This window comes from Meriones unguiculatus, chromosome X, assembly GCF_030254825.1.
Source record: "Meriones unguiculatus strain TT.TT164.6M chromosome X, Bangor_MerUng_6.1, whole genome shotgun sequence".
In the NCBI taxonomy this organism is placed as follows: Eukaryota; Metazoa; Chordata; class Mammalia; order Rodentia; family Muridae; genus Meriones; species Meriones unguiculatus.
In genome coordinates, this window is record NC_083369.1 from 29029970 (window position 1) to 29053618 (window position 23649).

The 23649-nt window shown below is 40.5% G+C and overlaps 1 protein-coding gene across 5 annotated transcripts in view; it reads left to right on the forward strand.

Annotated features, from left to right (window-relative positions):
- Window positions 1-8826, forward strand: part of Ogt (O-linked N-acetylglucosamine (GlcNAc) transferase) — a 44881-nt gene extending 36055 nt beyond the window's left edge. For all 5 annotated transcript variants that reach the window (XM_060375041.1, XM_021627709.2, XM_060375043.1 and 2 more), the window contains 3 exons: window positions 1187-1439; window positions 1691-1814; window positions 6579-8826. In XM_060375041.1, coding sequence (XP_060231024.1) covers window positions 1187-1439; window positions 1691-1814; window positions 6579-6753 — 552 coding nt within the window. In that variant the 3' untranslated portion in view covers window positions 6754-8826. The remainder of the gene's footprint in view (window positions 1-1186; window positions 1440-1690; window positions 1815-6578) is intronic.
- Window positions 8827-23649: the final 14823 nt, after the last annotated feature.

Genomic DNA, 23649 nt, shown 5'->3' on the forward strand with positions numbered 1-23649 from the left:
AAACAAAACTTTGACACATGGCCACACACATGTATTACTTACTATCTATGACTGCTTTGAAGCTACAAAATGGGCAGTTATGAAAGAGTTCATATGGCTAAAAAGCCAGTAATATTTTCTGTGTCATCATTTATAGAAGTCTGCTGCTTCCTGATCTAGATTAGGCAACTTGAACAAATACTAGTTACTATGCCTCATGTGGTGTGGTGTGGGATTTAAAATGTGAGGTACAGGCTATAATCAAATGTGCCAGCATTTCAAGCTACTCTGGAGGCAGAGGTAGGAGAATTGCTTGAATCCATGAGTTTGTGGCCAGCCTGGAAAACTTAATGAGACCCTGTCCCTTAAAAACAAAAATATGGGAGAGGCCTATACAGCCCCACCCTTCCTTTAGGAACTATTGGTAGTAATGGTTACTAGGGGAAGAAGAGTCATTTTCTGTAGTGGTAATTTGACCATACCCCAGTATATCACCCATTCTTCTGTAAGCAATCTCAATTAAACACACAAAATTACAAGAAACATCAAGGTAAGAGGAGCTCAGTTAAAATGGGGAGGGTATGAGTAATGAAGAGTGAAAATGACATCTATCTATACACAAATACATAATACATACATGGAATTGTTAAAAGATTTTTTAAATGGAAATTAACAAAGCAAACACAAAGATACCCCAAATTCCCATCTCTAAGAAAGACCACTGCCTATATTAATTCTTCCCTGATATAGTTGCCTCAAATTGTACCAGTTAGTTAAGTCATCTTTGTCTTCTAATTAATATTATTTTTTCTGTCTTCAAATTCTGGGGACAGCTAAGAGAAAAGGAGTAATTCAAATGATTTGATTTACCTCTTTAATGGAAAGACCTAGGTGCCAAGTAGTCTTCTCCACTTGTTTGAGACAGGGTCTCATAGAACTTAGGAACCTCCTGCCTCAGCTCAGGATTTTGTGGTATTGCGGATCAAACTCAAGACTTTGTGAGTGCTTGGCAAGTTCTCCTAGCTGAGCTACATCAGCAGACGCCAATACACTTCTCAGTGGAAAGAATAAAGTGAAATAGAATGATTTTGGGAAAAGGTAGATGTACTATTAATCCTCTCATTTTCCCTTTTTCTCCCTTCGTTCCTTCCTTCCTTTCTTTCTCTTTCTTCCTTTCTTCCTTCCTTTCTTCCTTTCTTTTTTTAAGATTCTGAAACGTGTACCTAATAGTGTGCTTTGGCTGCTGCGATTTCCAGCAGTAGGAGAACCCAACATTCAACAATATGCACAAAATATGGGCCTTCCCCAGAACCGTATCATTTTTTCACCGGTGGCTCCTAAAGAGGAGCATGTCAGGAGAGGTCAACTGGCTGATGTCTGCTTGGACACACCCTTGTGTAATGGGCACACCACAGGAATGGATGTTCTCTGGGCAGGAACACCCATGGTGACTATGCCAGGTAAGTGGCTGTTTTATCATCTTATTTTTCTTTATTCATTAAAACTTCTTTTGGGTCAAGAGAGGGAGTACTTGAAGGTGAAATTGTATGTAGTAAAAGTATTAAGGCAGGATGATAGAAAATGGCATCTATTCAAACCTGAACACTTGGCACCACTCTCCGTATGTACCGTGTGGATACTTAAATGCAATTAACAGTGAAGGATGTGACTTACAGTTCTAAGATGTGCAATTACTGTCTTTACCTTCTAGGAGAGACTCTAGCCTCTCGAGTTGCAGCTTCTCAACTCACTTGTCTAGGATGTCTTGAGCTCATTGCTAAAAGCAGACAAGAATATGAAGACATAGCAGTGAAACTGGGAACTGATCTAGAATAGTAAGTAAACTGCCAGGAATAAACTATATTTAAGAATGTGGCTAAAATGAAGCCATAAATTAAGGATAATATAAAATGGATAAATTAAGTTGTGTCTCTGAATGGGAGGACATGATTGCAACTCTCAGGTAATCACTAGATTTTAATAAAGAACTTTCCAAAGTGTCAGGTGTTTGAGCCTAATATTTTACTTTTTCACACAGTATGATAATTTAAAAATAAAAAACAACAAAAAAACACCAAAACTCAGTTGCCTGAAAATAAGTGTGAAATAGAAGGATCATGCTAACACAAATGGAGCTTCACTCATTCAATGAAAGAGCGGCTGTTTGTTTCATGGTGCACACCTTTGATCCTAGCACTGGATAGGCAGAGGCAGGCAGATCTCTGTGAATTTGAGGCCAGCCTGATTTACCTAGGGAGTCCAGGACAGTTAAAGGCTTTGTTAACAAAGAAATCCTGTCTAGAAAAAAAAAATGTGTGTGTGTGGTTTAAAATGTATTCTCTATGCAACCTGACTGCAGTTTCCCTTCCCCCAACTCATTCCAGTTTCTCCCCACCCCTGTCCCAGATCTGTTTCCCTTCAGAAAAGAGCAAGGCCTCCCAGGGCCATCAACTGAACATAGCATATTAAGTTACAGTAAGACTAGACACAAATACTCACATCAAGTCTGGATGAGACAACACATTAGGAGGAAAAGAGTTCCAAGAGCAGACAAAAGAGAGACATCTTTCATTTCCACTCTTAGGAGTCCCACAAGAACAGTGAATTATACAACTTGAACATATATGCTGAGGACCTAGCATATACAGGTTCCTGGTTGTCACTACAGTTTCTGTGAGCCCCTGTAAGCCCTGCTTAGTTGATTTTGTGGGCTATGTCTTCAACCCCTCTGATTCCTACAATTTCCAGATGAAGTCAGGCAGAGAGCAGGAGACCCCGCTGAGGGGAGGGATTTCTGCCTTTAGTACCAATCTCATAATGGCTCTCTGGTCCAGGCAAGAACTGCAATCTCAGCCAGCAGGATACTTCCAACATAGCTCATGCTGTTAACCTCTGAGCCATCTCTCTAACCCCATAATGTAGTTGTTTTGTTTTGTTTTACATTTTATTTATTATATAGATATAGCATTCTGTCTATATGTATACCTGCTTGCCAGAAAAGGGCATCAGATCACATTATAGATGGTTGTGAGCCACCATGTGGGTGCTGGGAATTGAACTCAGGACCTCTGGAAGAGCAGGCAGTGCTCTTAACCTCTGAGTCATCTCTCTAGCCTCATAATGTAGTTTTTTTTTTTTAAAGTTAAGGTTCTACTAGGCAGCTCAGCTTGGCCTTGAACTTGATCCTCCTTGCCTTCGCTTCCTAAATTTGGGGATTATGACTGTACCACCATACTAAGATAAAATTATGCTTTGCTTTGAGGACTGGCTTTCTTTTCTTTTGGCCTTTGGAGATAAGGTTTCTTGTGTAGCCCTGGCTGTCCTGGAACTCACTCTGTAGACTATGTTGGCCTCCAACTCAGATATTCTCCTGCCTCTGCCTCCCAAGTGCTGGAATTAAGGGTGTCTGTCACCATTCTGGCTCCATAAAATACTTTTATCCCAACATTCGAGTCATGAAAAATTCCAATTTTATAATAAACATTATTTTATCCACTACTTAGATCATGCCATTATATATAATTTTATTTGGTCTATTATAATATTTTCTGCTTGTTCTTGTTCTCAATGAGCCACCCATTTTGCTTAATGCATTTTTAAGTAAATGGTAGACATAAGGATGCAATATTTCAGAACAAGTATCATTAATTAGAATTTAATTAATTTTGGAGATGATGGGAATTAAACCTAGTACTTTCTATATAGTAGACAAACATTTTGCCAGAGTGGGCCATTTATCTAACCCTTGGTTTGTATGTGTGGGTACACATGCGCATGTCATCTTACAGACACAAACCGTAAGTCAGGGGACAGATTTCAGGAGTTGGTTATCTCCTGTCATTTGGGTTCCTAGCATGGAGCTCCAATTTTAAGGTTTGTCTACAAACACCCTTATTCACTGAGCCATCTTGCCATCCCAGTACTTTATATTTGAGACAGAATTTTGATATCTAGATATCTAGATACAGATATGGAGAGCCAGGCTTGATGGCACACACTTATAATCTCAGCATTTGGGAGATTGAGGCAAGAAGATTGCTTTAAATTTTAGGCAAGCCTAGACTATAGAATATTAGATCCTGTTTCAACTAAAAAGAAGAAAAAAATAATACACAGTGAAGTCCACAAATTTCAAGTGTTCAGTGAATTTAAAGAATTACCTTGGTAATCTAAACTTATATCAAGATAAAGAATTTAATCATCACTCCAGAAAAGAAAGTTCATTCATGTTTTCAGATGTTCCTCTCACCAACTGCCAGAGACAACTATTGGTCTGGATTTTTTTTTTTTTTTTACATTGAAAATTAGTTTATCTTTTTAGAACTTTACGCCAGTGGAATTGAATTGTACAGTGTGAAGTTTTGTTTTTTTTTTTCCTTTGGGTTTTTTGTTTGGTTGGTTGGTTGGTTGATTGGTTGGTTTTTAAGACAGGGTTTGGCTGTCTTGGACTTGCTTTGTAGACTAGGCTGGCCTCAAAGTCACAGAGATCCACCTGCTTATGCTTCCCTGAACAGTTCTGGGATTAAAATGTGTACCATTGCACCTGGCAGTATGCAGTTTTATTAGGTGAATAAATAGGTAGTTTTTATTTCGCAAATTAATTTTTTTCTATGTGAATATATCTTAATTCTTTTTTATTTTAGTTATTTTATTTACTTACTTTACATCCTGACCACAGTTTGCCCTATTTCTCTCCTCCCAGTCCTTACCCACCTCTTCTACCCCTCATCCACTCCTCCCTTTCTTTTTTGGGAGGCCTCCTGTGGATATCAACAACTCCCCTCCCCAATATTTTAAGGCACAGTAAGATTAAGCACATCTTTTTCTGTTGAGGCTAGATAAGGCAGCCCTTAGGGGGAAAAGGGTCCCAAAGGCAGGCAGCAAGAGTCAGAGATAGCCCTTGTTCCTGCTGAAGACCAAGACACAACTAAGTGCAGAGGGCCTGAGTCAGTCCCATGCATGCTCAGTTGGCAGTTTAGTCTCTGAGAGACCCTGTGGGCCCAGGTTAGTTGAGTCTATAGATATTTTTTGTATGTGTTGTCATTGACCCTTCTGCCTCCTTCAGTCCTTCTTCCCCTCTTTCACAGGATTCCCCAAGCCTAGTGTTTGGCTGTGTGTCTCTTCATTGGTTTCTATCAGTTGATGGATGAAGCCTCTCTGGTGACGATTATATTAGGCTCCTCTCTGCAAATATAGCAAAATATCATTAATAATGTCAGGAGTGGACTTTGTCTCATGGCATGGGGCTCAAGCTGGGTCAGTCATTGGTTGGCCATTCCCTCAAATTCTGCTCCATCTTTTGTCCCTGCATATTTTATAGGCAGGAAAAATTGTGGGTCAGAGGTTTTATTATTTTTTCTCTCCTTTTAAAGATTGTATGGTGTGAAGGTTTTGTGGCTGGGTTGGTGTCCCAATCCCTCTATTGGAATTCTTGCCTGGTTATGGGAGACGACCAGTTCAGGCTCCAAATCCTCCATTGCTAGGAGTCTTAGCTAGGGTCACCCTCATTCTTTTTCTTGCTATGTACTATTTAACTGTATAGGTGTATTACAGTATAGCCACTCTTGTAGACACAGAATTTTAAAGACTAATAGAGCACAGCTGGGGAGATAGCTCAAGTTGTCAAAGTGCTTTCAAAGAAGACATGAATTTTATCCCTGGGCACTGTGTTGTTTTTCTTCTTTTTTATTTTTGCTTTTGAAAAGACTGGGCATAGTGGTGCATGCTTATAATCCCAGCACAGGAAGTAGGAGACTGGCAGATTGCTAGTACTAGTTAGTGTGTGTGTATATATATATGTATGTATGTATATGTGTGTGTGTGTGTATACACACTAATCGAATATCTATCTATAACCAGCCTAGCCTTCTTGGAGTGATCTGTCTCAAAAAATAAAATAAAAATAAATAAAAGAAAAAGAAAGAAAGTTGAAGGTACCTGAAGAATGACACCCAAGGTTGTCCTCTGGTCTACACACATACATACACACGCACACACACACACACACACACACACACACACATCCTTATGTATCCAAATAGACAGATAGAGCCCATACAATCTTTTTCTTAGATAACAAGCATTAGTAAGAATATAGCTGTGTTGAGTCCAACCATACTCATATTTTAATGCAATGACGACAAACCCCATGACCAAAATCAACTTGGAGAACAAAGGGTTTATTTGGCTTATATATCCATATTACAGTCTACCATGAAGGGATGCCAAGGGAAGAACCTGGAAGCAAGAACTGAAGCAGAACAATGTGTTGCTCAGCCTGCCTGGTTTCTTACACAACAAAGGAGTACCTTTCTAGGGGTGTCACTGCCTATATTGGTCAGGGTCCTCCCACAATAATCACTAATGAAGAAACTGTCCCACAGATATGCCCACAGACCAATCTGATGGATACAATTTCTTACTTGATGTTCCGTCTTCTCAGGTGACTTTAGTTTGTGTTAAGTCAACAGGCCAATTGGAAAAATTGTAAACTTTGGTCAAATTATTTTGTCATAAATGTGACTTAAGTGTTTATTGAGTCTAGTTCTGAGTTTTTGTTCTGATGTGTAAAATTGGTTCTCTTTGTTTTTATTACCTAGCCTGAAGAAAATTCGTGGCAAGGTCTGGAAGCAGAGAATATCTAGCCCTCTGTTCAACACCAAACAATACACAATGGAATTAGAGCGGCTCTATCTGCAAATGTGGGAGCATTATGCAGCTGGCAACAAACCTGACCACATGATTAAGCCTGTTGAAGTCACTGAGTCAGCCTGAATAAAGACTGCACACAGGAGAATTACCCCTGTACCTGAGCCTCAACCTTTTGGGGGAAAGGGAACTAGATTAACATGCTTTGTGCGTATCTGTACAGTACTGTGTTGCAGATGGGTGATATTATTGATAATAGAATAGCACAGCCAGACTTGCTTCCTGCATGATAGGGAGAGACAAGAGATAAGAAACTGCTATTCCACAAGGAATGTCTGTAGAGTTTTGCAGCAACCAGGTGGTACAGAGGTCTGGAAGGTCTGGTCTCCCTTGGTCTTCCATGGGATGCTTAATGTGGAGGAAGATAGAGCTTGACCAGCCATTTTGTGGTTCCATGGATTGATCAAGTCTTCTGATCCTTTATTTTTTTCTTTATATTTTGGGTATTGGAACTAAGAATGTCTGCTTTTGGGTATTTTTACTTATGTGAAGTGGTCTTGATTCTTCTGAGATAAGGTTTTAAACTGAAATGTTGCTTCCTGTTTTAGTGTCTGAACTCTTGACAGGGTGACAGGAACCTTGCTGGTGTAGTCTTTTTATAGGTTTTATAAACCACTTGAGCCTATATCAGTCATTTTAGAGTCTGACCTAGCTTGGCGCTGTCAGTGCTTTGTTGATTTAGATGATGACTCGAGATTTTCAGCTTGTTTTCCATTTCTTTTCCCCCAGCCTCCCTTTAAATTCTCCTGTGACTGCTAAGAAAACCAAGTCTGGTTTCAGACATCCCAGAGTGTTTCTCTCAAACACGCCATCTGGTGCCAAATGAAAATTCTTAGGAGTGAATATTAATCATGAAGGTCACAGTTGTGGTACTGTTCTTGATAATAATGTAGATTTTTTGCCTAAGTTTTACCTATTTCACCAGTGTTTAAGCCCTTTGATTGCCCCTCCTATGCTGCTTCCAAAAGTGATAGTGTGTGATAAGATTTTTACCTTCCTTTCTAAAGTTTGTTGTTTTTTTTTAAAGTGAGTCCTGTTCTTCCTATTTCTTTCAGCAGAAATGAAATCCCAGGTAAGTATAAGTATTCAAATATTTGACTAGCAAGTTGCAGTTCTCTCCAGTACATTAAATAATGGTCACTGACAGATTTAAAGGTAAAAGCTGTGATGGATCATCTCTCTATACAGGCAGTTATTTTTCAGACTGTGTTTGGTTATATCTTCTGGACTTATTCTCCAAGTCTATGGATTCAGCCTGGGTAGTAGTGAATTTATACTACTTGGGTTGGAGTACACATTTTGACATTGGCCCTTGGGGAGCTTGAATTCTTGGTGGTTAAAAAAATTGCATTTCAGAAAAGGGTAGAGGGCTGGAGGGGTACACAAACAAGCCAACATATGAATATGTTTGTACTGCTTTACTGCACTTATACTCTTCAGTCACAGATGAGTTTTCTCTGTTAGTAGTGCTGTAGATTATGTCTTTCCAAAGCACGTAGGCAGTGCACCTATTCTCTAGTTGCAGCTATTGCCTGAATGTACCTTAGCTGAAAAATTATTGATAATTAAGAATTTGAATTTGTAATTCTTACTGCTAGTTAAAACTGAAGCAAGGAGTCTCATGTAATTCTGATAGCAGAATTATATTGAAATGAATTGTATACCTTTAATAATGTAAATCAAAGAATATCAGTTAAAGAATATCAGTTTCTTAATTTATTTTTTAACTGAATAAATATCAGTTAAAGATTACCAGCATGGCTACAGGTAAACTGATTTTCAAATTTCACTGAACTAAATGTGGGATTGGATAAAAAGACTTTCAGTGCCACTGAGTCTGTGACCTGTGGCCATTTACATAGCACATCATTCCTCCTATAGGGATGAATTTTATCCAGGCACGAAAAGCAGCTGCTCCAGTTGAAGCTTTGCTTATTGTAAAAGGCTTTTATTTCCAGGTAACATGTCTGTGGAAGACTTAATTCTGAACAGAGTTATAGATATTACTGGAAACTAATTTGTTTTTTTTTTTCTATTATATTCTGCTTTATTGAAAAAGTAAAGCATTTAAAATTGTGCTCCAGAAATTCAGATGTTGTCTTGTGATCTTTAAACAATAAATGGATGATTTCCCCTTAATGTGGCTTGGTGTGTTTTGTCTTGTTATGATAACCGTATTCTTGAATAGGTCAAAATAGCACAACCAGAAGTGTTTCCTTGTTTTATGTTGATGCTAGGAATTAACTTTGTTTTCTTTCTGATTGGAGATTTGGAGTTGGCAAATAATGCATTAACCGGACAACAGAGCTCCATATAGGCTTTTGTGGGTCATTTTCTTTTTTCACCTTTCATTCTGGGGATTGAGCAGAGGATCTTTTTTTTTTTATTATTATTAATATTTTTTTAAATTTTTTGCTGGGGCCCTCCAGCAGAAAAATTAAATCAGTTCTTGAGTCGGGAGTGAGGATTAAAATAAATAAACACACAATACACGGGACCTTTCCGAGAGGCTCTAGTGGAGAGTAGACTCGACCTGCAGCCTGGCTTTATTGCCAACTGCTTTTAAGCCAGAGTAAAAACAGCTCAGAACAATGGGTTAAATTTACAAGGAGGTGAAACAAGAGGTGTGATTTTGACAAGCTCTCCCACCTGCTGTCACAAACAAAAGGAGATGGACTTGGAAATTCTTCCCTGGCTTCAGTGAAGGCCTGGTAAAACCAGTCTTTCTGCTGCGATTTATATATCAAAGCAGCTGCTATAGAACAGTGGCTCCCAACAGGTCTCCCTTTTTTATTTTTTTAAAAATTTGACCATAACTTTAGAGTTATGGAGCAGAAGATTTTGCCTGTCTTAGGTTGTTTCTCTCGTAAGATATATTCTTATCTATCATTGGTACATGAGTTCCATCATTCATGCCCTGTCTTGGGTTGAATATATCCCAGAGAAACATTACCCATCTCTGACTACCAACCTCTGCTAGGGTAGACACTGGGGTTTGATCTTATGCAGATCAGCTCAGCTTTAACATTCTAAAAGGCTTTCAGGCAGGTTTTCATTGTCGCCGATAGGAGCGCATCTCCTATCACAAGCCAAGTCCAAAATAACACTCCTTGTGTAAATTACCAAGTCTGAGAAACATTCACAGGAACCATAGTAAAAGGCTGTCAAACAATCAGAACCATTTGAAAGCTTACTTATACAGTTTGTTAGTTTACATTGAAGGCAAGAAACATTAAAAGTTTGAATCTTATTAACATTTCCAAACAACAAAGCAAAAGGAGAATTTACATAGGCAGTTACGGGGCCTCCCAAGAGTTTTTGAAGCAAGCTTGGTCTGTTTCACAGTCCTCTTTTTCATTCTTTCTGATTTTGTTGAGAATTATCCTTATTAACAGATCAAGTCCAGTCCATTGTATAAGAAGTTTCTCTGTATGAGGTCTTCTCCCAGGAGCAGAATGAAACAAAAGTTAGGTCAGGAGCTTAAGTCCAATGCAGCTTTTCGGTCTCAGTCAGGGCAGAATTTATGATTGTCTGCATCAGGAACATCCTCCTGGGGAACAACTGCAAATTGCACCAGCCTTTAATGGGATCCACCTGGCTCCTTCTGCGTCCTATGGAAAGACACAAACATGCCCTCTTCCCCATATTAATTACAGGGTCAGGGCCCTGCCATATTCCAGTAATCAGATCTTTCCATTTTACTTGGGCATAATTATCTTTGGTATTAGGATGCCACAATTGATCAGCCACAGAACAGCCTTGTATATCCATGTTCAAAAAATTTAAAGAGCATGATTAAGATTTGGGGATATGAGTCCCCCCTTTTTTTATTTTTTGCAATTGTTTTTTAAGAGATTCATATGGGCAGGCTCCATAAGTTTTTAGCCTTAAGGATTATATGGCATACCTGTTTTATGACTTTTTAAAAATGTTGAAAAGCTTGACTAATATGTAGTACCATTATTAATCTTTATAATGGAAGAAATACCAATTATAGCAAAACATTTTAGTTTTTAAAATTTTGGGATATGAGTAATGTCTGTCTGTTGTTTAGAATGGTTTTAACCCTAGGTTTTAAGTAAGTTAACTTTGTTACAAATTTTAAACAGCCAATGACCAATAATCTATAACCAAGACCTACTGAAAATGGTAAACTTATATCTTCAAGACAGACATACAAAACATCTTGTTATTTGTTGAATCTAATTTTTTATGACCATTGAAGCTTTGTAGCAGAATTAATCATTAGCTTTCTTACTGGAAAAACTGAGAGGCTGCCTCTTTAATAGATTTTCCTTGTAGGGTAGCAGCCATAGCTACTCCTTGAGGATTAAAATAAATAACTCACAACACATGGGACCTTTCTGAGAGGCTCTAGTGGAGAGTAGACTCAACCAGCATCCTGGCTTTATTGCCAACTGCTTTTAAGCCAGAGTAAAAACAGCTCAAAACAATGGGTTAAATTTACAAGGAGGTGAAACAAGAGGTGTGATTTTGACAAGCTCTCCCACCTGCTGTCATAAACAAAAGGAGATGGACTTGGAAATTCTTCCCTGGCTTCAGTGAAGGCCTGGTAAAACCAGTCTTTCTGCTGAAATTTAAATATCAAAGCAGATGCTAGAACAGTGGCTCCCAACAATTTTTAAATAATTTTATACATTAAACTTGTATCCCAGCTGTAGCGCTCTCCCTTTTTCCCTTCCAAACCTCCCCTCCCTCCCTCATCTCCTCCCTGCCCCCTTCCAAGTCCACTGAGAGGGGTGTCCTCCTCTCCTTCCATCTGGCCCTAGCTTATCAGGTATCTTCAGGATGGTTGCAATGTCCTTATCTGTGGCCTAGCAAGGCTGCTCCTCCCTCAGGGGGGAGGGAATGCTCAATAAGCCAGACATTGAGTTCATGTCAGAAATAATTCCTGTCCCCCTTACTAGGGTACACACTTGGATACTGAGCTACAATGGGCTAACCTACCAGTGTATCAAAGCAGATGCTGAGACCCATAACCAAGCCTTCGACAGAGTGTAGGGAATCATATGAAGGAAGGAGGAATTAGTATAACCTAGAGGGGACAGGGAGCCCCACAAGGTCCAAATATATCTGGACACAGGGGTCTTCTCTGAGACTGTTTATCCAACCAAGGACCATGCATGGATATAACCTACAACCCTTTCTGAGCAGAGTCTTATGCATATCAAGTAAGCACATTAACACTGAGCTACAACTCCAGCCCATAGAGTCTCACTTTTTATGTGGACTAGTCTTGTCTAGTATTATATAGACAGAACTATTTTCCCTCCACTGTGTACAATGGTTGAACTCGGCCACAAGTTTGTTCTCCAATTTTTTTCAGAGATATAAAAAGGAAACATTTGGAGCTGAAAAGATGACTTGGTAGTTGAAGGCCCTGGGTGCATTTCCAGAGGCCCCAGTTTTGATTCCCAGTATCTACTTGGCAATTTGTAACTCCGGATTCAGAGAATCTGGCTTCCAGCATGGATGGAGGAAGCAGCCCAGATAAGAGACTATACAAGTATTTATGGAATTATGGATGGGAGGTAAAGGTAGTTTAGAGGGTTAATATCTGCCTTGCCCCAGATAATATGAGGCTATTCTAAAATCTATTAGGTGTGTGTGTCTTTTATTGATTGTGATAGTGGGTTAGATACACTGTCAAAATAATTACAGGGTTGATACATGTTATGAGTCCATACCATTAATTTAACCATAACACAAAAGGGAAACATGGAGCTGGAGAGAGAACTTAGCCCTTCCAGAGGCCCCAAGTGTCAGGCACTATTCTGTTAAAGGAGTTCATTAGGCAGGTTGGCCTTCCAGAAGGGGATCTGGTATTTTGCAAGGTCTGTACCATGATATACCCCAGAATTGCTTTCAATCCCTGGCACTCATTCCTTCTGTACTGCTTCATCTCTATTACCTGGTATGGTGTGAATTGTCACTTTTTGGGTTTTTACACACTTTGAACAAACTTCCTATGGGATCTTATTAAAGATCCATCTGCTGTGCAGATGAATTCCTAATTATGGAATTCCTGACTTGATACAAACAATTTTAAAAGTTAAATTGTTTTAGAAGTTCTAAAACAACTTTATAAAGTTTATGGCTGCAATAAATACCTGCGTGGACCTCCAGATACCACATTAGGAGACAGGCTTAAGGCAGATTTGTAGCCTCAGAGAGCCTTCACTCATGAATCCTGATATACACCATAAATACAGGTAAGTTGGTTTAAACTTTCTATGAACCCAAAAATTTAATGGGTCTACCATGCAATATCTAAGTACAAACCTTGATTTCAAAATATATACTAACTGTTCTATTGTAATTCCTTATACCTTGTCACTTTATGGCATTAAATACTGTCATTTTAAATTTACTTTTTTCTCTCAGAATGAAAGACAAATATAATTATTGTCCTGAACTCACTATAAAGTTAGAGACAGCTGGAATTTAAAAGACATATATTCTTGTTACTTTTAGGCCCTATTAACCTTTAGGCTTTGTCAATTTTTGTCACTCTGAACTCACTTATGTATACATAGATAAGAAATGTTTAGTTTTAAAACATGTAACCTGTTGTATTTTAGAATTCATCTGTTTCTGTGATTAATTACCTTTTTGACTATGAGGCTGTTCTGTTTCTAGGAGCTTTGTCTCAGAGGTATAAGGCTATGAATACACAATAAAGTTGGTAGAACCCTGTTGACAGAAGCCCAGTGGTATAAGCCCATTGAATGATAGCCCACCGGAATTCAATTCATCCAAATATCTACATGTAAAAATTTGCATCCACATATCTACATGTGGATATTTTCATCTTGTACATATGTTACATGAGTATACATCAACTGTCTGTTTATAAGGAGCTCCTTTTGTATTGTCCATTGAATGTGTATATGAATATATACAGGACTATATGTCTGATTGATTGTCTATATACCTATGGGGTGATGCTATGGAACAGGCAGCCTAAACTTGCTGCAGTTTCTGCAGAGGGAATGCTAAGTTAAACTTCTTAACTTCATCCATCTTTTCCCTTCAGCATGTGTTCATGAATGATCATTGCTTACTTTTTCTCCTCTATCCTTTTCCTATTGATTCACAAATAAGTGAACAGATTCAGGATCTATCAACCTAAGATAAGCAGGAAAAAGTTTAGCCTGTGTAGGCATCTCCTGACTCAAGTTTGTGTAAACATGCTATGATTTATTCTCTGTATTGCCAATAAACACCATTAGTCAATGACAAGCAATTGGTGGGACATCCTGGTCCAGAGGGGAGGACAAAGAAGAAGTAGGAGGAGAGATCTGAGAGGAGAGGACCAGGAAACATCAGAAGAAATGAACTGGGCCTAAAAACATGACTGAAAAGCAAGTATACTGTGGGAAATCTGAATGGGAAGAAGCTATGCAGGCTTCGAGGTTTCAGATAGAGTAATTATTGCCCAGCATTGTACTCTAGGCTAATTAATTATTTCCTAGCCTGTGTGGTGATTTGTGTATACAGCTGGTTTAGGAATAACTGCTGTGTAACTAAAAGATAATATTAAATATTAATAATCATAAACATGTGTGCCTGGTGCATGAAGAGGTTGGAAGAAGGCATTGGATTCTCTGGAACTGGAGTTACTGTGAGCCACTCTTTGGGTCCTGGGAATTGAACAGGTCCTCAATAAGAACATGCGGGTTTTTTTTATTTTTATTTTATTTTATTTATTTATTTATTTTTTTGTTGAGACAGTGTTTCTCTGTAGCCTTGGCTGTCCTGGGTTCACTTTCTAGAACAGGCTGGCCTCAAACTCAGAGATCCACCTGCCTCCACATCCCCATGTGCGAGAATTACAGGCATGCACCACCATGTCCAGTATAACATTTAATTTATAATTGTTAAGAAACAAGATTGTACCTTGTTGTCCATGTTTGCTCCTAGGCTTGCAGACAAAACGGGATTCTTTGTTTTGAGCTTCCTGAGTATCTGGGACTAGGGAGGCATACTAGTGTTCTTTGTGTCTGGCCCAAGGACTTTTTTTTTAGATCTTAATTTTTTAAAATTTAGATTTGTGTTACATGTATGAGGTTTTGCCTGCATTTGTGTCTATGTACCATGTGTGTTCCTAGTGCCAGAAGAGTTTGGAAGAAGGCATTGGATTCCCAGAAGTAGAATTATTGGTGTTTGTATGGATTCTGGGTATTGAACTGAGGTCTTCTGTAAGAAAATAACTTTATTGATTTGTTTATTTGTTTTGAAGCAGGGTTTCTATGTAGGCTTGACTATCCTGGGCTCACTTTGTAGACCAGGCTGGCCATAAAATCACAGCGATCCCCTTTCCTCTGTCTCCCTGAGTGCTGGGATTACAGGCATGTGTCACCGTTTCCAGCCTAAGACTAAACTTTAATTGTTAGGAAACATAGTTTTACCTTGTTGTCCAAGTGGTCTCCTGGTCTCCCAGACAGAAGGCATTTAGCCTTAGCTTCCTCTGTAGCTGGCACTAGGAAGGCACATAGGGAGGAGGCATGCCCTTTGTGTCTGGCTCAAGGTTTTTTGTTTTTTGTTCTTCGATTTTAATATTTTATTTATATTTGTGTTATATGTATGAGAATTTGCTTGCATTTTTTGTCTGTGAACCATGTGTGTGCCTGGTGCCTGATTACGTTGGAAGAAGGTATTGTCTTCCCTTGAACTGGAGTTATCGGTAGTTGTGAGCCACTGTATGGGTGATTGGAATTGAACCCAGTTCCTTTATAAGAACAAGTGACTTTTAAAATATATTTTATTTTTGCGACAGGGTTTCTCTGTAGCCTTTTCTGTCCTTGGCTTAATTTGGAGACCAGGCTGGCCTGGAGCTCAGAGAGATCCCACTGCCGCTGCCTTCCTGAGTGCCACCATGCATAGTGTAACATTGAATTTTTATTTTTTAGAAGCAGATTTTACTTTGTTTGTGAAAGTGAGCTACCAGGTTCCTTTGTCCTCAACTTACAGAATAGCTGGGACTACGTAGGCATAATGGTACCTTTTGTGTCTGGCTCAAGTTGTTTTTAAGATTTTATTAACTTTTGTGTTGCATATAAGGGTTTTGCTTGCATTTGTGTCTGTGCACCATGAGTGTGCTTGGTGCTTGAGGATTTTGGAAGACAGCGTTGGAATCTCTGAAACTGGAGTTACCAGTGGTTGTGAGCCAGTGTATGGCTCCTGGGAACTGAACCCAGGTCCTCTAAAAGAACAAGTGCTTTTTAAATATTTTTTTTTTCCTTTTTTTGCTTTTAGATACAGGGTTTCTTTGTAACATTGGCTGTCCTGGGCTCATTTTATAGACCAGGCTGTCCTGGAACTCACATCTGTCTGCCTCCCCCAAGTGCTGGGATTATAGGCACAATCTACCTTGCCCAGCCTAACATTGAAATTATAATTGTAAAGAAACAAGATTTTACATTGTTGTCCATATGAGCACCTGGGCTCCCAGGGTCAAGGGATTCTTTGGTCTGACCTTCCCAAATATCTGGGAATAAGGAAGCAAACCAGTGACCTTTGTGTCTGGCTCATGGACTTTTTTTTACATAGATTTGTGTTACATGTATGAGGTTTTGCTTGCATTTATGTCTGTGTACCATATGTGTGCCTGGTGCCTAAAGAGATTACAAGAGGGCTTGGATTTCTTAGACCTGGAGTTATTGGTCATTGTGAGCCACAGTATGGGTGCTGGGAATTGAACTAAGGTTCTGTATACAAACAAGTGCTTTTATAAAAATTTTTCATTTTATTTTTGAGATAGGGTTTCTCTATAGCTTTAGCTGCCCTGGGCTCACTTTGTAGACCGGGCTGGCCTTGAACTCACAGAGACCTACCTGCCTCTGCCTCCCTGAGTACTGGAATTATAGACATGTGTCACCATTCCCAGCCTAACACTGATTTTTTTAATTGTTTAAAAACAAGATTTTACTTTGTTTTCTAAGTGGGTCTGGGCTCTCAGACTCAATTGATTTCTTGGTCTGAGCTTCTGGTGTAGCAGGGACTATGAAGGCATACCTGTGCCCTTTGTGTCTGTAAGAAGTAGGGTTTTTGTTTGTTTGTTTGTTTGTTTGTTTTGTGTGTTTTTTTTAGATTTTAATTTTTTTATTTAGGTTTGTGTTACATATGTGTGGTTTTTCTTGCATTTGTGTCTGCTTACCATGTACGCACCTAGAGCCTGAAGAGGTTAGAAGTAGGCATTGGATTTCCTGGCACTGGAATTATTGGTGGTTGTATGGGTTCTGTGATTTGAAACCAGGTTCTCTATAGGAAAAAGTGCTTTATTTATATGTTTCTTTTTATTTAGCAATTTATTTATATAAGTATATGTATTTATTTATTCTATTTATATGTTTATTTGAGACAGAGTTTCCCTGTATAGCTTTTGCTGTCCTAGGCTCACTTTGTAGAACAAGCTAGCCTCAAACTCATAGAGATCCACCTGCTTCTGCCTCGCTGAGTGTGTGCCTGGTGTCTGAAGTAGTTGGAAGAAGGCATTGGATTATCTGGAACTGGAATTGGTGATTGTGAGTCACTATATGGGTGCTGGGAATTGAACTCATGTCCTCTATATGAACAAGTTCTTATTTATTTATTTATTCATTAATTTATTCATTATTTTGAAGCAGGGTTTCTCTGTAACCTTGGTTGTCTGGGCTCACTTTTTAGACCAGAGATCCCCCTGCCTCTGTTTCCCGAGTGCTGGGATTACAGGCATGTGCCACCATTCCCAGCATAACACTGAACTTTAACTGTTAAGAAACAGGAGATTGCCATAAACAACAAATCCATAAATGCAAGTTGGGTGACCTTAAGCGAGGTGACCCTGCTTGCACACTTGGCACTCCTGAGCCTAAAAGCCTTCTGGACTGCAAGTCGCCTTGAACTACAAAAGCCAAAGGGAGAGAAACCATCTGACTAGATGCAATGATTTTTTTACAGAAGTATTCCCAGAACCTGTATGTCTTCAAGAAGAATGAATTCAATGGTCTCTTTCTTTGACATAATGAGAAAATTGAGCAGCTGGGGTAAGGCAAGCTCCCTTAGGTCTGGGGCCAACATCCACAAGACCCCCCCAGGTTTTTCTTGTGTTCTGGGATAAAATGGGGCCTCTGGAACAAGAAATCAGAAAACATTCCTGTGATGTTGATCTTGGGTGAAAAGAAAACAATATATCAGAGACCATAGCACTCCAGAACAGGTTGGCTTGTTCCTTATTTAAGTTTCATATGGAAAAAAAACAAAACCAACCAATTTGTCATTTGACAGGAAAAGTCTTTAAAATTGGAATAAACAATTCTAAGAAACACACACACAAAAAAGAAAAGAAACAGGGTTTTACTTTGTTGTCCAGGTGGTCTCCTTAGCTCCAAGACAGAAGGCATACTTTAGCCTTAGCTTCCCGTGTAGCTGGCACTAGGTAGGCATATGAGTACCCTTTGTGTCTGGCTCAAGTTCTTTTTCTTTATTTTTAAATTTTTTATTTAGATTTGTGTTATATGTATGAGGATTTGCTTGCATTTGTGTCTGTCCACCATGTGTACACAGTGCCTTAAGAGGTTGGAAGAAGGCATTGGATTCCCTGGAAGTGGAGTTATTGTTAGTTGTGAGCCACTGTGTGGATGCTGGGAATTGCATCCAGGTACTCTATAAGAACAAGTGATTTTTAAAATAATTTTTATTTTATTTTTGCAATAGGTTTTCTCTGTAGCTTTTCCTGTTCTTGGCTTACTTTGTAGTCCAGGCTGGCCTGGAACTTACAGAGATCAGTCTGCCGAGCTACCTTCCTGAGTGCTGGGAATACAGGCATGTGCCACCATGCCCAACCTAACATTGAATTTTCAGTTTTCAGAAAGTAGGTTCTACTTTGTTGTCCAGATAGTCTCCTTGGCTCCCAGGGTCAAGCTTTTCTTTTGTCTGAGCTTCCCAAGTTTCTGGGATTAGGGAGGCATACCAGTGTCCTTTGTGTCTGGCTCAAGGACTTTTTTTTAGATTTAAATTTTTTCATTTAGTTATGAGTTACATGTATGCGGTTGTGCTTGCAATGTGTATGTGTGTATACCATGTGTGTGCCTGGTGCCTGAAGAGTTTACAAGAAAGCATTGATTTCCCTGGAGCTCGATTTATTGATGGTTGTGAGCCACTGTATGGATGTTGGGAATTGAATCCTGGTCCTCTTCAAGAACAAGTGTTTGTTTATTTTGAGACAGGCTTTCCCTGGCCCAGAACTCACAGAAATCCCCCTTCCTCTGACTCTCAGAGTGCCAAGATTACAGGTGTGAGCCACAACTCCTATGTCAAGTTTGTATTTTTTTCTTCTTGTTTTTTTTTGAGACATTTTCTCTGTATAGCCTGGCCATTCTGGAATTTATAGAGATTGGGCCTTTGCATCCCAAGTGCTGCGATTAAAGCTTGTGCCACTATGTCCAGCTTTTAAAAATGTTTTATTTTGACATTATTTCCAATTTCTTTAAATATAAGTAAAGATGATGATTTGGAAGTACAGCTACACATATTTTATCAGCATTACCAACAGATCAGGCAGTGAGGTGTCTTAAGCTATCTTAGTTTCATGGTAGATAAATCTGGTACCAGCATGTCTATATAGAATTATAGCCTAGCACTCCTTCCTCTTTTAAAATTTTTATTTTTTTCAATTAATTCATTTTACATCCTGGTTGTATCCCCCTCCCTCATCTTTTCCTGTTCCCTTCTTCTTACTCCCATCCCCCCTTTCCCTAGTCCACTGAAAGGAGGAGCTCTCCTCCTTTGCCATCTAACCCATATCTTATCAAGTCTCACCAGGACTGCCTGAATCCTCTTCTTCTGTGGCTTGATAAGGCCACATCGCCAGGGGCAAGTGACCAAAGAGCAGACAACCTAAGTTATGACATAGGCAGCCCCTATTCCCCTAACTTTGGGACCCACATGGAGACTGAAGTACCTGTGGGTTGCTTTTCTTTTCAAGGTAGGGTTTCACTATGTGGCTGTTCAGGAACTCATGATGTAGACCAGACTCGCTTCTAAGTCAGAGTTCTGCCTGCCTCTACTTTTCAAATCCTTGGATTAAAGGCTTAAAGGCCTGCACATCTATGTCCACTCTTGAACTTTTTAAGGTGCCAGTTTTAAGCCCACACAAAATTCCTGGAATAATGCCCACCATAAAAAAATCAACTGCATCAGAAGTACACTGAAGTCTGCAAGAGAAAGGTACAGTGTAACTGCTTGTTTTTGTTTTTGTTTTTTTTTTTTTTTCTTGTGTTTAGAACAGGCACCAGAAAGCTTAAAGTACCCAACTCCCCCACCCCAGGATCTGACAAGTTTTGATGCCAGCGCCACGGTTCAGTATTGCTAGATGGTTTGCGGTTGCACCCCCTTTCTCTTCTGTAGGGGACTAAATGGTCTTCTGCCAGGGCTCAGTGTAGCTGGAACACCATGAAGACGAACTTTTTAAAACATTCTGGCAGTTTAAGAAAGGTAGAAGACTTCAGGTTCTCATATAGATAGAATTTTTTTTTTTTAATTTAGTTTGAGCCAGATATAGGTGGCACATATTTTTAGTCTCAGCACGGTGGAGGCAGAGGCAGGTGGATCTCTGAGTTATTTGCCAGCCTGGTCTACAGAGTGAGTGCCAGAAGAACCAGGGTTATGCAGAGATACCCTGTCTCGAAAAAAAACCAAAAATAACATCAAAAAATAAACGTAAAGACTTTTTTTTTTTCCTGTGAACTCCAAAACTTGCTAGAAACCGGGCATGGTCCGGGCTCCAAAGTTAAAGGTGGGACTATGGCCAGTTCCAGCCAGCCGGGGCTTACAAGGACCAGCTCTTAAAAACTACACGGAGAAGGGGGTTGTTAGAGAGGGTTAGCCGCAATATCCGGTTTGGGTACAGCTCTCTATTGAAATGGTGCCCTTCTGTGAGAAGTAGCATCTCAACAGGGATGTCCAATTCTAGAAGCACTGGAGCAGGTATCTCAAACTCATGGTTAGAAAATTCAGAAATGTCGTTACGGGCATTTCCTGAGAGGTGGGAGCCCAAAAAGGCGGGAATATGTCCTCTACTCCCATGGTGCCTAGGGGCTTGGCCCTATTAAAGGCGCTGCCCGCACACATCCCTTGCTGGCTCGCCAGAGGAACAGAGGAGCGTGGGGTGGCTGGGACCTGCGCCAGACACGCACACAAGCAGGTGTGTATAGGGTGGGCTAAGGGGGCCCGGTCTCCTTTGAGTGTCGCGGGTTTAAGTAGAAACACCACTTTGGAGTAGCCGGGTTCCGTGTTGGCACTTGGGATCAGGAGGACGGAGATCTGGTAAGACACCTCCCCCTACAGAGAAAAAGAGCCATGGGGGCCGGGATCAGGGCCGAAGCCTTCAGCAACCGTGCAGAAGGCCCTGGGTTGGATGCAGGCGCTGCCGAAAAGAACAAACGGCCAGGATTCTGATGGGGTTAGGGGCGGGACATGGACGGCACAGAGGACTATAGAAGCAGAGGGGGTGATGGCGAGGAGAAGGGAGCGGCGGGGAACATGGCGGCTGTGAACCCTGAACCCAGGGACTGGCGCTTTAGAAGGTTCCAATGTTTGGCCGTTACCAGGGGAACCAGGCAGTTTCAGGCGGTGCTGGTCCCTACACAGGGAGCACAGGACACGGGTAGGGTAGTAGTAAGAGGAGGTTGGGTCCAGGACAGAAGACAAGGGTGGACAGGGGCCTAGCCTTCGGCCTAGACTTCATGGGCCGTGGGAGAATGGTCTGCATGTCTGTGGGATGTCCCAAGGGGGTAGGAGAAGGTTGCTGTGCTGGGAGGACTAGCTAGTAACCTGGGGCTTAGGATTGCTAAAAAGGGGGGCTTGTATGGCCGAGGGGAGACTAATGGCCACCATGGGCAGGATATTAGCTTACGGCCCAGCAGGAGGGATGGGGTCTTAAAGCCTGATTGGTGGAAGCTCCCAGAGGCCCAAAAGGCAAAGCTCCAGTTTTGTTTCTAGAAGATGCCAGGATCCTGAGACAGTACTTGAAGGGGGCGGGGTTAGGCGGGCTGACAGACTGAGCAGGTTGGTCAGGAGAATGGGTGGTGGGCATGGTGGGGCCAGACAGGGTGGGCAGAGCTGACAGCTGGAGCTGTGGAGCCAGGGCTGGGCTAATGGTTGAGGGCAGGGTGGGCGTGAGGACAGGACGGTGGTGGGAGAGGGCAGAGCCAGGCAGGGTAGGTGGGAGAATGGGATGGGGCATGGCTCATGGGGAGGGGTGGCCTGAGGTGGGAAATATCACTGGACTCTTGGGAGAGCCCCTGGCTGAGTGGCCAATGGGAAGATGAGGGGGCTTTTGCTTAGTGGAAGGAGCTGGTAAGGCCAGCAGCCTCCTGTGTTGAGGCCTGGTGTAGCTCATTCCAAAGGACTGGGCCAGACTAGACCACCAGTCATGGCAGCTGGAACTGCAGGGAGAGTTTGGCTGTGGGTACAAGGCTGGGAGAGCAGCTTTCAGAATAGGGGTTGAACAATTAATAATTAAACACTAGTCCATGTCGAAAGAATGCTGGAGGTTAAATTGAGGGCTGTACTTGTCTTTACACCTCACTAATGTGACACTTGAAGTAGATAAAAGGGTCCACTACATGCTTTTGGCTTTTTTTTTTTCTAGATAAAGTTTTCCTGTGTAGCTCAGGCTTAGAACTCAGTCTATAAACCAAGCTGTCCTCGAACTAAGAGAATGGCCTGCCTCTGCCTTCTGATTCATTCATTTATTCTTTCTTTCTTTCATTTAATTGATTTATTAGGGTTTTTTTTTTTCTTCAGACAGGGTTTCTCTGTTTAGCCTTGTCTGTCCTGGAACCAGGCTGGCTTCAAACTCAGAGATCTACCTGCCCCTACCTCCTGAGTGCTGGTATTAAAGTTGTAAACCAACACCGGGAATATTGTTTTGTGAAACTAAGACTTGCTTTGTAGCCCAGGCTGGCCTTGAACTTGGGATCCTTCTGCTTTTACCTTCTGTGTATTGGGGTTTCAGGTCTGAACCACTATGCCGTACTTTCTCAGTTAATTAATATATATATATATATATATATATATATATATATATATATATATATACAAATGTACCATATATATATATATATATATATAGTACATTTGTTTATGTTTTGTGTTTGGACATGCAAGTGCCATGGTAGGTGTATAGAGATCAGAGATTACACAACTTGCAACAATTGGTTTTCTCCTTTTACTATGTAGGTCCCTGGGATCAAATTCGGATTGTTAGGTTTGCTGGCAAACACATCTTACTGATGAGCCATTTCAACTGTATTGATTTGGTTAGTCTTAAATATGAATTATAAAGAAACAAGGATCTTAGGCTCTAGAATTCCACACCCCTATACATCTCTATTAGTAGGCAGAAGCTCATAATTACATGAAGCACACAATACCTTATTAAGTATGGGTAATTTCTAAAAAGTCACTCTGATGAAATTCATGCCTACTGTTATATGACTTCCACTCCATTCTTGATAGCACATAGCTCCTATCAAGACATATATCTACACATATGTGCTCATATATGTATACATATATAGACAGCCAGACAGATAGAATTAAAAACAAAAAATGTTTTTCAAAGAGAAGTACATATAGTGGCTGAGATGTAGCTCAGTTGGTAGAGTATTTGCCTAGCCTGCATCAAACTTGGCTTAGACACCAACACGGCATAAATCAATGGCAGACACACTGCTGTGAATCCCAGCCCTCAAGTGGGAGAGTCAGGAGAATAAAAACTTCAAGGTCACCTTCCACTACATGGGGGTTTAAAGCCAGCCCAGAATCTAATCTAAGACACTATTCTTAGTTTTGAGGTAAGGTCTTGCTATTGAGACCAAACTGGACACACATGAGCACGTAAAGCTACTTCTGACCTTGCATTTTGGAAACTGGTTGTTGCCGGCATTTATTTGA